The 15,472-nt window shown below is 44.7% G+C and overlaps 1 protein-coding gene across 2 annotated transcripts in view; it reads left to right on the forward strand.

Annotated features, from left to right (window-relative positions):
- Positions 1-15,472, forward strand: part of WDR27 (WD repeat domain 27) — a 309,044-nt gene that overhangs the window by 249,611 nt on the left and 43,961 nt on the right. The window contains exons 25-27 of one of the 2 annotated variants that reach the window (XM_028846955.2): positions 7,463-7,590; positions 10,853-10,879; positions 10,994-11,455. In XM_028846955.2, coding sequence (XP_028702788.2) covers positions 7,463-7,590; positions 10,853-10,879; positions 10,994-11,012 — 174 coding nt within the window. In that variant the 3' untranslated portion in view covers positions 11,013-11,455. Of the gene's footprint in view, positions 1-7,462; positions 7,591-10,852; positions 11,456-15,472 lie in introns of those variants that run through there. The other variant, XM_078001101.1, reaches the window with a different exon arrangement.

Genomic DNA, 15,472 nt, shown 5'->3' on the forward strand with positions numbered 1-15,472 from the left:
TCTGCATGATGAGCGTGGCCTCTGACCGTGAGTTCTGTGTGGTAAGCGTGGCCTCTGCCTGTGGATTCTGCATGGTGAGCATGGGCTCTGTCTGTGGGTTCTGTGTGGTGAGTGTGGGCTCTGTCCATGGGTTCTGTGTGGTGAGTGTGGGCTCTGCCCGTGGGTTCTGTGTGGTGAGTGTGGCCTCCGCCCATGGGTTCTGCGTGGTGAGCATGGTCTCTGTCCCAGGACCTTTGTCTCTGTGCACAACATGGCTTCTGGGCCCTCCTCCCACAGTTGATGATTGAACAACCGAGGCAGGGCTCCACAGGCTGCCTGGACACATTCATCAGCGATAAATAGCTGTCCTGGGAATTAAATCTGCATATATTGGACTCCTAAGATCCCAGGACCCCATGGTTATAGGATCCTAGAAGAGTGAGGATGCTTCCAAGTCAATTCAAGATTCCAGAAAACCTCAGCAGCCTGCGATGCCCCATGTGAGGACCCCTGGGACCAGCCAGGAATGCCCTGATCTAGAGTGGTCTCTTTTATCTGTGAAGCCAGGGAGCTGGGGGCTTTCATCCCCCACAGAGCTTCACCGGCCACCACTTGTCTCTATTTTCACAAGAGATGCAGTGTGCTGTGTTGACTTCCTGGGATCCTTATTGGAACTTTCACACATTGACCATAAATGTGCATGCATTTTTCTTTTCTTGTAACATTTTTGAGAAGCAAAATTTTAAAATAACTCATTTTTATTTTTCCAATACTTAGAGTTACCCAAACATTTAAAAATATATTGTTTCCCCTTTGTTAAAATGAAATTTATTTAAAACTAGTTAAAAATAGATAAATAAAGCAGATGTAGGGCAAGAAAGCTAGTCTTATTTAATATTCTTAATTTCAGTAAATCATTTAAAATTTTGACATATATTGTTTCTGACACATATTGCTATGGTTTTTATATAAATTTTTCCAAAGTAAATCATACTCCAGTTATGTCAAATGTGACTCTAAGAAAAAGAAATTTAAATTATTTAATGTAAATAATAATTGCTGAATAAATGTCAAAGAAGAAAACTCTAATATGTAAAATACTAAATCTATTAGAGACCTCTATCAGGGGAAGACTCAGGACAAAACAAACTTGGCAAAGCCACTGCTAGGAAGAGAGTTGTGTCAGGTTGCAGTACAAGAATAGCAGTATAAGTTCTCTGCCCATGAAGACTTTCTAGGAAGACAGCAGCCAGGAAAGCAGAGAACAAAGCCAGTGGGGCATGGACGGCAGGATTCTGGTGTAACCTCTGGCCTGGGGTCAAGGACTTGGCCGCTGTGGACTCAAGAGGCTTCCCCTGCCTGGTTCCAATGAGCAGTACTCTCCATACCACTCAGAGGAGGAGTAGGTGGTGCTGTGAGTGGATGCCTCAGAGATCTGCCTTTCTAATGGTGAGATGTATCATGTTTATTTTTTATCTGTACTTTTCTATCCATAATGAAATGTTCTGAAGTAGTGAACAATGTGTTGTAACATAAAACTGGTTGGTCGCTCTGCCTTCATCAAAAGGTAGTAATAAAAATAACATATTTATGTAGAGCTTTTTAGTTTTCACTTGATTCCACTTCATCATCTCATTTTTCTAATAGACCTGTGTGTTTGACAGGCATTGTTGTTATTCTTAGCCTCACTTTCCAAATACTTGCCAAGAGCTGTGCCACAGAGGGAAGCCATGACATTCTGTGTTGGAAAATCCATTTAAAGGCTTGCTTTTCCCATGTAAAATCTGTCGACTTGATCAGGCTGAGAGGCCCTGGCCTTTTCCAAGGTCTGTGTGACGAGGACTGAGCCAGGCTTTCCAGCTGCACCTCACACAGGACAGTGCAACCATGGTGGCCAGGAGAGCTAAGCTGCAGGCCAGGGAGCTCACGTCTTGAGGAAAGTGCAGGTTGAGACACTAGGCCGCGTCACCTGCTACCAGAACCCGCAGTCTTCGCTCACCCATGCCCCAGGACAGCTTTCTGTGGTCTGTGGTGGTCCTACTTCACCGAGTGGACGCAGGCTGGTGAGAAGCCCACGGCTGCGCACACACCTGTGGACAGGCGCTGTCTACCTGCGGCCCCGGCAGCCCCGTAAGGAATGTGCGGGGGAGGAAGGATGAGCCCCGGCTCTGTCTAGCCTGCTGTCTCCGTAACTACAGGCTGTGAAGACTCCTTCTGGTGCTTGCGTGATAAGATGATTCATATCATGTGGCACATGTCATGGGGCTTGCACAACTTTGGCAAGTCCATGTTCTTTAGACAACAAAGCAAGAATGTGATCGTGGTCCCAAGTCTGGCCACCGAGGGGGTGGTCTGAACATGCTGGAATAAACAATTTCTGTTCGTTTTTGACATTCTGTTTAAAGGCATTCTTTGCAGATGTGGGAGCTCATTCTTTTTCCTTAGCTTAAAGAAAATTGTGTGTATTTCAGACTTATTGGAGGAGGACGCCTGGGTGTTTTCAGAGTAAAGGTGCTGTTATCACTGTTTAGCAAATGCTTGGCTGCTTAATGGAGAAAAAGATAACCTGTGTGAGTCATGTACCCACCTACAGGTCAAGCAGCCTGGAGGAACCAGGTGGCAGCACCAACTCACCGTTTGACAGGACCACCAAGAAATCTTTCTCAGATATCTAGCAGATATCTCCGTGGTGATAAGACTAGACTGAGCCACACACAATGACCAACATGCAAATGGTTTTGAATGGCAATTTCATATGGTTCACACAAATATGTTTTTCCAAAAAGGTATTCTGCCCGCTCTTTTATATTTTTTTCTCTCATTTCTTTTCTCCTTTCTGACAAAAATGTATTCATGCCAACTTTGATTCAAGTCGTCATTAGGAATAATGTAATCAATTTCTTTTTTTCTGTATGTTCCCAACTTAATTTTATTCTTACTGTTATTGTAGCATTAACATACTCTCAGAACACACTGCAGCTGCCAACCCAAAAGAGATGGTTCATAAAAGTATCATGCACCATGGAGAGCTAATCCAAATTTTATTTTTTGTCTGAGATAGTTCTTCAGTGGACAGCTGACAGTTAATGTTGGTTATCTGCTTTGTGTTTAGGTTATAAGTCCCTTGGGGTGTGAAATTACCTTAAGCTATGAAATTTATCTTACATTCAATGAGCCCAAATTCTTATTAATCTGTATCATATTCAGTAATTTATTTGGAGTTTTCAACAGAGAATTTAAGAAATGATATAATTTAATGCCTATTTTTGTCACATAAGAGGCCAAAGATTCCAGAAGGTTAAAAATTTAATATAAATGAAGTTAACATGGAAGATAAATGAAACAAGCTTGACTAAGCAGTAGAAATTAGGTTGTCTGCAATTTTGAAGTTGAAGAGAAAACTGAACTGTCACTAACATGAGGACTTCAAAAGGAATAGTGGGGCAACCCAGGAGAGAAATCATGGGACTCCCAGAGATGGAGGCCGAGGCAATGTGTCCCAGCATGTGAGCAGCAGGCTTGGACGTGGATCCCCTCCATATAGCAACAGCACGAACCAGCCCTAGACTTACTCTTTTTTTTTTTTTTTCTAACAGATGCCCTGGACATTTTGAAGTTGCATTAATAGCAAGTTTATATTCCTAATATAAATACATCTTCTCTGAGTCTTGGAAAATTGGATCAACTTAACTGTCTCCACATGTATGCTCTGGGGAGCCCAGTACTCACTGAACCCCAGTTACAAAATCTACAGGAAATTTTTGTCCAGATCACTATCCATCCAACTTGCCCTGTTCTGGAGGAAGATGTTTTGTTTCATCGTTTGTGCTATAGTCATGAGAACAAGTAGCTTGTGTCCTATTTCTTCTTACTTTCTGAAGCAAGTGTGCTGGGTACTGTTCACACTGATCAGCCCTAGGCCTTGGGGGCCGTACCCTTGCAGCCACTCTGAAGCCAGCACCAAGCGTTGTGACTGGGAGACCAGGGAGGCTGGGGGAGGAGGCCGGGAGGGCTGACTGCACTGCAGCTGAGGTCACAGCTGCTTGTGGAGAGAAGCTTCAAGTTGACATCACTGTGAGCTAAAACCGTAGCTACCCTCTGGATAACAAAGCAAGCTATTGGCAGGAAGAAAGGGAAAATTATAAAAATTAAACAAGGCAAGCATTAATGCCATATTGCCTTTTCTCTCTGAAATGCAAGATTTGGCAAAGCCAATTTCCACATTTGACCGTGGCCTCTCAGGCTTCTGTGCCATCCCTGTGGGACGTGGCACTGATCCTGGCTCTCCCCTCTCCAGCCCTGGCTTTGCCCACTTTGCCCCTCCTGGGCTCCGCCATGCCCTCCTCCTGCGGCCGCCATGCCTGTCCTGAACTCAGCTCCTCTCTGACCCCACGCACAGCTCCTCTTTGACCCCACGTCCAGGGCTGCGTCACGCCTCAGCTGCCCTCACTGCTGCCGTTTCTTCACGGGGTGATCTTCACAGAAACACTCAAAGCCTTCTGTTACATACAAAGGACCGCGTGTCTGTAATCTACAGCCGTTTACCAGTCACCAAGAAAACACGAACGTTTCCACTTAAACACCGCAAACGTTGCTTTCAAGCGTGGAGCGCCCCGCGCCAGAGGCTGTGGGAGGAGTGAGGAGGCTGGGCTGGTTCCAGCCGCAATGAGTAAGGCGTGGGTGACTCCGAGCATTGCAGAGGCATGACGAAACGAAAACAAAACCTGCCTAAGTGGAGTCTTACTGACTTATCTTCCACTGAGAAATAAATAAAATAATGTTTTTCTTTCAAAGATGTGGAACAAATCCATGCAGTTTGCTGTTGTTGTTTTAAAAGAAACTAGAATTTTAAAAATATTTTGGAATAGCTAAGTTAACCATCTTGTCTCCATAAAGGGAAAAAAATATTTTGCTCTTCAAAAGACAGCATTAGGAAACAATAAGTAGACCACAGAATGGGGGGAAATATTTACAATACTAGCCAAAAGACGTGTCAAGATAATATTTAAAAAACTACAATTTATAATAAAAAGCAATCAAAAAATGAGCAAAATATTTGACTAGGCACTTTAAGAAAGAAGACACATATATGACAATATGAAAGAAAAAATTTGTCAGTATTATTTATCATTAGGAAAATGCAAATTAAAACCAAAACGAGATGTCTCTACACATTCACTAGATAACTTAAACATATTGACAATACCAAACGTTGACAAGGATGTGGTTCGGTGGAAACTTTTAAATTCTGCTGACAGAGTGTAAAATGGTATAGTTTGGAAATATGTTTGGAAGTTTCTCAAAAAGTTAAACATGCATCTCATATGTCTAAGCAATTCAACTTCTAGGTACTTATCTATGAGAAATGCATATACATGTCCACAAACACCTTTGTAAACCAAAAAGTATCTGAGACAGTCTCATAAATTTAGAAAGTTTATTTTACTGAGGTTGAGGACATGCCATGACACAACCTCCGCAGGTCCTGATGATGGTGATCAGGGAACAGCTTGGTTTTATACATTGTAGGGAGACATGAGACATCAGTCATTATACGTATGATGTACATTGGTTCTATCCAGAAAGACGGGACAAGTGAATGCAGGGAGGGGGCTTCCAGAGGATAGGTAGATAAGAGACAAATGGCTGCATTCTTTTAAGTTTCTGATTCGCCTTTCACTGACTGCACAATTTACCGGAATAGTCACGTATGCCTTAGTCTGGCTGAGTGAAACAGAAGGGTGGAGGAAGCAATCAGATGCGCGTTTGTCTCATGTGAGCAGAGGGATGACTTGAGTTCTGCCTGTCCTTGTTCCACAAGGAATTTCCTTGTGAGCAAATTGTGAGGGAGGAACAGCATTTTTATCTTTATAGCTATCTTATTTAGGAATAGAATGGGAGGCAGCTCCCAGCTTGACTTTTCCGTTTGGTTTAGTGTTTGATTTATATTCCTTTCATACCTAGTATGAGACTGTTCATAGAAGCTTCATTCACAACAGGCAGAAGCACTCATCTGGTGTCTATCCAATGTGGATAGACGGTGGTATTCCGTGCAGTCGAATTTTCCTCAGCAACACCAAGGAGCAAACCGCTGATCCTAGCAGAGACATGCTGGATCTCGGGACCGCTATGCTGAGTGGAAGACACCAGATGGAAAAGGGTGCGTGCTCTGTGACCCAGATTCTGTGAAGTCTCTAGACTCAAACCACCTCTCACCAGAGAAGCCAGACCCGAGTGTACTCCAGGGCCTGCCTGGACAGGGCAGAGATGCTCTGTGGGGTGATGGTGAGCTCTATCATCCCGGGGGGCTCCCTGAGCACGTGCCACTGTATGTGAATGATATCTCAATACATTTCCCTTAAACAGGGAGAGGCACAGCTTGTCTGCACATTTCCAGCAATGGTGGTTGGGTGACGACCGTGACAGGCAGCTAAACTGCAAACTGTGGCCTCACTCCTGTGCAATTCCATTCATTTACTCATTCAATAATATCTTTTGAGCAGCCACTGAGTTCCAGGCTCCGTCTGGCACCTGGGAAGCAGCAGTGAACAAAGGAAGGAAACCCGGAGCTGGCATTCCTGTGAGCCTGCAGAGGCGGCTTCCTGCAGGGCTCCCTGCTGCCTGGGGCTGCAGCTTTCTCTCTCCACGGGATCTGGCAGCTTTATGCTGTCAGGCTCCTTCATGTAGAGCAGAGCGGTGCCCATGACGCTGTTCCTTCCCAGTCTTCATAATGACGTTGTAGTTTCCTTAAAGGCCTAGACTCAAAAGCGGGAAAGGGTCAGAGGCCATAGCTCCTATTTCATTGGTATAATTGCAAAAGAATAGATTTTGGTGAGTGTGACTTCTGGAAGAAAGGTAATAAAATATATTTATACAAAGAAAACTTTAAAATATTGAGTAATTATTCACCCCAAATATTCAAGCACCATATTAAGCTTCTTAAATTATGGCGTTGGCTTCTTTCTCGCTCTGTTGCTCAAATATCGTGGTATTTTAGTTGCATGGGCCTTCCCTTGTATATTTCTCGTCAGAAGGCCTAGTTACTTTCCATGATGGTTATGGACATAGGCTTTGGTGTGACTGTGTTCCCTGCATTTGGCAATGCCTTCCTAGGTCGGGATGCTCACCTTCCACCACATGTTCCCTGGGACCTTGCTCCTCCTGCCGGAATTGAAAACTGGCCTGCATCCCTTTCCCTATCCTTCTTTCTCATAGCTTCTGCCTTTGATGCTAAGGGGGCGACCAAATGACCTCTAGGCAAGAGATGGTGGGGCTGGGGCGGGCAGGTGAAAGGACTGCAGTCCCAGTGCCCACACAGCTGCTCTAGCCTCAGGATGAGCCCGCAGAGTCAGCATGCTAAGGCCCTCTGCTTGCCTAGGGCCGACGTGTTCACCTTCCCACATTGGAGGCCATGTGATCCTGTCTGCTGCACTGTATGAAAGGAAAGCACCACTCATTGCACAATTTTCCTTTGTCTCCATAGATTCAGACTTTGTGGTATTTCTCGGGAATTCCCTGGAGTTTGTACAAAATCTTTGCATATATCATCCTTTACCTTAGGCGAAAACATTTGAAGTCAACTATTTCAAGGACTGGGAATAGAGAAGAGAGGTGAGTGAGTGACTCTTACTCATTGGAAAGTTCATGCCATTCAGAATGTAGTAATCTATGTAGGAGGTATAAATCTGAATATGTGCTCTGTAGGCTACATTCTATATGGCAGAGTTTTCATCCCAGACATCCGTTGCTCATATTGCCAAAAAACCAAGACTGGAGAGAAACTGTCAGCCTTTGAAACAATACACATCATAGGCAAGTTTTTTGACTAAACATAGAAAATATGATCTATGTTTTAGTTCTCATATGCAAGCTAATGGTAATTTTTGGTATGGACTGTGATATGATAAGGAAACAGAAAGGGTGGAAGATATTTTGGAGGGGGAGTTAGAGCCTGCATGAACTCTTGCTGTGATAATGCTGATGACTTTGCACAGGGGCGGGCCAGGCTCTGCTCTGGACGTGGGTTAGAGTCCTGCAGGTGTCTCCTCGCTGCGGGACAAGTGCCCACCTGGATCGGTTCTGCTTATGGCAGAGGACAAAAGTGCAGGACACCAGCAAACTGCAAGCCTGTCTGTAGGCGCTCCCAGTGTCTGTTGTAGTCCAGAGTAAGCCACACGGCCACACCCAGATCGGTGAATGGGGTGAAGAGGAGTGTTCACCTCTTCTCACCATGGGCACAGCCAAGTCACTTGGTGAAGGGTTCAGAACACAGGTGCAAAGAAGCGTAGATTAGAGCAGCAGTCCAGCCGCCACGGGCTTTTGACAGCTGTTGCAGGCTTCTGTGTATTGCGGCACTCAGCTGAGTACAGGAGTGTGTGCCTTGCACATCACAGTCCTTCTCTTTATGCACCTCAACTGTATCTCCACACCAGTAAAATATATATATATGTGTGTGTGTGTGTGTATATATATATATATATATATATATGAAGAAAAAATTAACAACAGCAGCAACAGCAGAGAACCCCCGTCCCAAATGGTGATAATAAGAAAAAAGGAAAAAAAGTCCTAAACACTTCTATGAATGATAAAAGAAATGATCCCACCAATTGCCCGGTAGAAACACATGTAAAATATGGCCAGGCATGGTGGCTCACGCCTGTAATCCCAGCCGTTTGGGAGGCTGAGGCAGGTGGATCACCTGAGGTCAGGAGTTTGAGAAAGTACATGTAAAATATTAGTATATTATAAAATCTTATGCACTTCAACATTATTAATAGTATAAAAAATAGCATTCTTGTATTGAGAGATGTTTGACCTAGGGAAATATTCAAGAGTAGATTTAGTATAAATTCTAAAGTACTAATAGAGTTTTAGTTAGGAACCCCTTACTGTTGTATCATTTTTGGTGAGGGAAATAAGTATAAAATCCAACTCACTGACTTCCCAACTCTGACCCAGAAATTGATTTAAAAAGTTTTTATTTGCCTGTAATCCCAGCACTCTGGGAGGCCAAGGTGGGTGGATCACGAGGTCAGGAGATCGAGACCATCCTGGCTAATGCAGTGAAACCCCATCTCTACTAAAAATACAAAAAAATTAGCCGGGCATGGTGGTGGGCGCCTGTAGTCCCAGCTACTTGGGGAGGCTGAGGCAGGAGAATGGCGTGAACCCAGGAGGTGGAGCTTGCAGTGAGCCGAGATCGTGCCACCGCACTCCAGCCTGGGCGACAGAGTGAGACTCCATTTCAAAAAAAAAAAAAAAGTTTTTCTTGCAGATGAATTATTCTGTGTATAGACATTAGTGATTGTTAATAGCCCCAGTTAGAATCCCTGAAGAGACATTCTTGGAAGAACATAATTTGTCCTGAAGAAAGTATCAAAACAAAGAGCTCGAATAAATATCCAAAGTAGTACTTGAATACTTGAGACAAATGAGATTGATGGAAACCCCGCCCATATCGGTCCACCCAGCCTGTGGATGAAGTCAGAGGAGGTGTGATGGCCTCCACTTGAGAGTTTGTTCTGAAAATCGCTAGACTCCAATATTGCACAGTAGTAATCACAGAGTCTCCTTATGTAAAAACAAAACAACACAGAATTACTTGTAAATCAGACTTCCATGCTCAACAATGGGTTGTTGAAATCCAAGTCATTATTGCTCTGTCCAGTTTTAGCTTCAAGAGAAGAAATAGAATCTGAAGACCACTCAGAGATTTCCCACTAAAATGCCTGATGACCCCAGGAAATTTTATCAAACATTTAAAAAAAAATTGAAGAAAAACTGTTTATAAAAGATTTGTTTAGGATAGTATTTTCTTCAAAAATCTGCTTTCTTCACTGACATATTTAAATTGCATATAATTGAAATATACTAACATAAAAACACAGCTCATAAGTGTGAAGCAAAAATTCAACTTTGGAAAAGTGTTGTTAAATTTGGTTTTCCAGTCATGTGCAGTTAGTGCTATAATTTGAATCCTAAAGAAAAAAAATAGTACAGAAACATCTGCATCTTCTTAAGGAAATATTTTATTGTGACTTTGAAATACTTGATTTTTAAGAGTGTCATTAGATTGGAAATCCTTTTGCATTATCATAAGAAATTTCAACTACATTTTTCAATGAGAGAAAATTAAAAAAAAAGATTTATAGAATGATCACATGCTTCTCAGCCCATTTTAAAAAGACCAACTTTTCCACTTTTTGTTTAATGGCCAGACAGGACATTCAGTCAACCAGGAGAAGTGGCTGCTGGTAAATCACTTAAGTGTGAGAGCAGGACTGTTGTGTAACCTAGTGGTTATCACAGTGACTCCTTAAATTCTGAGTCAGGAAATTCTCATAGCCAATTTACTCATAAAGCTTGGTGTAAAAGAGTTGTTTGCAAAAACAACCTAAAATTTTCGTTTAAAGTTTGAGTAGAACTTTGCTGGAAACATTGTTCAAACTCAACCTTTTAAGACCTTTCCTCGTGCTTTGTGTTTTACTTTTCTTTCACAATTACATAATATAAGAAAAAAGGAGGCATTTTCTCCCTCCTGCCCCCTGCAGATGCTCCTAAATCCTGTGGTTTGCCCCGGTGTGCCACAGACTTTTCTGTTTCTATGTGTGCCATGGTGAGGAAATGTTGAGAAGTCCTGGACCATACCACAGAAGCCAGACCTCACCTTGTGCCCAGGCCCTGCCCACTTTCCCAGCACCCTGATCCCACCCTGGGCTTCCAGACTCCTTTAACTCAGGACTGGCTTCCCAGAAGTCCCCCTACCCTGTCATGTGAAATCTGTCCCCCCACCCTGCCTCTGACCTGGGTGCTCAGGTGCCTGTCACATGCCACAGACAAACCTGTGGGTCATGATCTCCCACTCCCCCAGCTCCTGCTGCAGGCAGCTCAGCACCAGGTCAGCTACTCTGTGCCGAACTGAAGGGAGCTGAGCGCTGGCCCCCTCCATCTGGGCCGGAACTCAGGTCGTCCTGCCTCAGGTACAAGAAGTAACCGGTTCTTTGGTCTTCAGACTCCACTTCACTGGGTAAGTGAGATTCCTTCTGGGACGGAGCTCAGGTCGTCCTACCTCACGTATAAGAAGTAACCAGTTCTTTGGCCTTCAGACTCCCTGTTTCACTGGGTAAGTGACAGAGCCCTTTCTTTAAGTGTCACACCTCATTGCGGAGCCCATGTGAACACGAATCATGGGCTGGGGCAGCCAGTTCTGTTGCAGAGGGAGGGGGGCCTCCAGGGTCCTGCCTCTCCCCACCCCACCCAGCCCAACCTGCAAAGACTCGGTCAGGGCTCAGGCGTCCAGGCGTCACCGGCTATTGCCGGATTCCATGAGAAGCCCCGGGAGCCGGGAGCACCGCCTCAGTCTGCAGCTGCAGGCAGGGATGTCACCGCCAGACCTCCGCTGTGATGAGACGGACTGCAGAGCGCAGGTGCAGTGCTGGCGGCTGAAGCAGGGCGGGCCCAGAGGAGCTCTCAGGTGCATTTCATGGTTCCCTTCACCCCTGAACTTTCAGAAGGGACTGACTGGAACACTCCACGGCAATGACTAATCTTGTTTTTAAATTTTCATTTGTAATAATAGCTAATGTTCAGAGTGCTTGCTGGGTAACGGCCACTGTCTACACATTAACTCATGCCGTTCTCCTACCACCACCACAATGTAGGACCTACAATTAATCCCGTTTTACAGCTGGGAAAACAGGGGCAGAGGGTGGCATTTATGGCCTGGTTGCTAGTGGTGGAAGTGGGAATTACACCGGAGACCCTACACCTCCACGGTCCAGGCTCACGATCACCACCTGCGGTGGAGACCCCAGGAGGTCTCCTCTGGGCATTTATTAGGGATTTTCCAGCAGCACAGAGGACTCCCCGTAGTCTCAGTGAAAGTAGGCAGGGCTTTCAATTTATTCAGGATCAACACAAAACCAGCAAATTAGAAGACTCAGGAACTAGAACCCAAGCCATCATCTGCACATGTGGCAGTTCTTATGCTAGCATCACGCTTTTCCTACAGTGAGTTTGGTGTTTTTACTCACCTCAGCTCAGTGGGCTGGGACCGTGGCAGGCCAGCCATCGTTATTGTCTGTATTTGGAGGTGATAAGGACTGGACACGCGAATCCCATCCTGCATGCCAGACACTCTTCTAAACTCTTTACCTGTTTGAACAGACTTGATCCTCACCTTGAACTTACCAGGTAAGGGATGCTATTGTCCTCATTCTGCAGAGGAGGACACAAGAGAACATGCCTGATTCCTGCGTGCACAGAGGGCTGTGCAGCCTCTGGCTGAAGGGCAGACCAGGATGGGGCTACTTGACCTAAGAACACTGACACCATTTGCCTCAGACCCTGGGAATGACAGAGGCCCCTGTCCAGGGCTGTCTCCACCTGTATATACACTTCCTTCACTTGGATTTACTTGGATTTTGCCTCTAGCAGGATCTGGTTGTTTCTGAAGCTGTAAAATCTAAACCGTTGCAAAACAAACAAACAAACAAAAACAAAAACAAAAAAAACCCGGTCCACCATCTCTTGAGGATTGGCTTATAAGTCAACCTCTAAAGTGAAGGCGCCAATCACTGGCTTGGGTCTCTGGAGCTGTTGCTTGAAAAGGAGGCAGCTGTGGTTGGCCTCGGACGTGTGGCCCCGCCGGCTCTGGCCAGCCATGATGAAGCTGGGGCAGCAGGGACTCTTGGAAATGCTTGTTGAGTTGCATCAAAGGATCCCAAAGAGGTCAGTCTCACACTTGAGTGCTGCTGAAGTCATCCAACACGGGGCCCTATGATGAATGCCCTTGGCAGCAGACACGGGCTAATGAGAGACAAACACGCTACACAGTCTAGAGCCAAACACATTCTTTTTAGAGGAGACCATCATTTGATGATGCATGAATAAGGCAGTTATTTGGCTCCTGGGAAGTAGAGGGTGGGCAGGTGATGGAGTGGGTGGCAGACTCACCACCAAGCCAGGAGCATGTGAAGTTTGTGAGGGAGTTAGATAAAGGATATGGGCAACTAGGGATCTGTCGGAGCACCTGTGCTTTTGGGGATGGAATCACGACCATTTGCAAATCCATCTGGACACGTGACTGGGAGTCTCAAGCACTTCAGCCCCAGACCTGGGAATAGAACCAGTGTTGGCATCCAGCATCTGATCACATTGACTGCAACCCACTCAGCTGAAGGAGGGGCTATGGCAAGGAGCTCTTGTCTATGCTGCCATCTTCCTTTTATAAATGATGAAATCGACATCCTTACATGCCTTGCTTGAGGTGGCAATGCCAGGTTGGAAGCTCAGGCCTGAATGACACTGAGGCCACCTCTTTTTTGGACCTCTTGGGAGGCTTTGTGGACTCAAAGAAGGAAAGGTTCTTAGCATACATGAAGTCTTCTATTGGAGGTAGGTGCCTCTCTGTGCTATGAGGACCCAAGAGCTGCTAGGAACCACCTTCATATGCATGTCCTTGGTGGCTGAGCGATGACATCAGGCCTGAGCTCCCTGCCTCTGGAGCATCTGTCCTGAGTTCTGTGGCTCCTCCTCAGCCTATGTGTGTCGTCCAGGTCCCTTGCAGGATTGCTGGCTTAGCTCTAGTATTTCCGTTCTTACTGCTATGGACAGGACCTCTGGCATGGACTTTCTGTTGGTCAGCAGGGCCAGAGCACCCAGCCTTCCAGATGTCTCTAAATCTTTCCATCTTACAGATATCCAAAAGTAAAATGTACACACAGCACCACTGATGTGTACCCCACATGCAAATTTCCATATGTTACTATAAAATAGCATTTTAAAATAGATTAGAAAAGATGCCTATCAAAGCTAATGGAACCATGCTCTTAAATATTAAGGTGAATCATTGCTATCAAAATTTGTGTTTCAAATGAATAACAGGAAAGTTAAACAATCTCCTAGTTCCAAGTACCAAGCCAGGGAGGCGAGGGTCCTGCTGAGCTTGGGTGATGGCACATGTTGCTGTCCACGCATCCATTCTGTGGCTGACGTGGCAGGGGAGACTGGAGGATATGGAGGCCAGGTCTGGCTTCAATCTTCATGAACCATTTAAACCTCATGAAAATATTTCCTGTGTTCTCAACTTCAACCCACTTTCCTTGCATGTTTTGTGTCATAGGTCTTCACTCAGACATAGGTAATTCTTTCTTTAAATGCTCATCACATTTTCTTTTGGAATCTGGTCTCCTCTCATTGCCACTGGTAGTCTGTGACTGTTGGCTCTGCAGAGTTGTATAAGTTGTTAGAGTTTTTTGGTTGCAAGCCACAGAAAATAACTGTGACATGTTTAAGAGCATTGGGAATGTGTGGGGGTGGTGATGGCCTGCAGAATCCCCAGGCAGCAGGAGCAGGTGCAGGCTCAGATACAGGCTCAGTCGTCCTGCATCCATCAGAACAGGACAACTCCAAGGCCAGGTGGCTGGATAGGCTCTCCACTGAGCTTCCCACCTATTCTCACTCCAGACTCCAAGCTGTGGTCCCACTGGATTATGTGCCCACTCCTGGGCCAGGGAAAGGCAGGAGACCACAGGGGACAGAGCCAGAGCCACCACTACCACCTCATGAGACAGGGAATTCTTGAAGGGGAGTCAAGGTATTTCTAGAAAAAAGAATGATTGTTTGTGGAGGGTGAAAACATGATGCAATATTTTCCTAAAATTAGAAGATCTTAAGGAAATAAGGAGATAAAAATATAAAGTTTTACCTTTTACCTGTAAAACAAAATAAAAAACAAACATGAAAAGGAAGGTTCCATATCTCTCATGATTCTAGATACTGGGTGTCTATTTTATAAGAATTCTTTCAGACATAAAACATTAACAGGCATGTGTAAATATGGTTTATTGTTTCCAGTAATCTTGGCAGTTACTTGAGTCTAAATTATTTGCCTCAGGAGAGCATATTGTGAGGGCAATAAAGGGAGCCTTTTCAATTCTATTGGTAAAGATGTGATTAACACCATTAAGAAGGGAGGAAAAGACTTTCAGTTCCAAACACAACACTGAGAAAACAGAGATGGGGATCCATTTAATTCTTGCTGCCTGAGTGTTTCTAGCAGATGAACCTGGCCCATGGGGCAGGGCAGGGCTGAACTTTTCAATTCTAGGATGACTTTTCTTATCACTGCCAATGGCCATCGCAAGTCAGCGGAAATATTTTACTTTTTTGACTGCATGTTACAGTTATGTATATAGATAAACATAAAAATAGAACCTATGTGATGGTTTTCCCGAAGCCATCTTCTCTTTTTCAAAAATATTTTGCTTCTGAGGTGGCATATGAGTATTGTCAAAGTCAAATAAAAATATACACATGAATCTCCAAATAAAATGTTTTATTTTGGAGAACAGACTTCGGCTTGAGGTGTACACACAGACTAGGTGGTCTTCATATGTCCACAGAAGAAAGAAGATTAAGGGTCTTATTAGAAAGAGAAACGTTATGTATTGTTGTGAAAGAAAACTCATTGGCACTGGTGGAGTTTTGG

The sequence above is a fragment of the Macaca mulatta genome, chromosome 4 (assembly GCF_049350105.2).
Source record: "Macaca mulatta isolate MMU2019108-1 chromosome 4, T2T-MMU8v2.0, whole genome shotgun sequence".
Lineage (NCBI taxonomy): Eukaryota > Metazoa > Chordata > Mammalia > Primates > Cercopithecidae > Macaca > Macaca mulatta.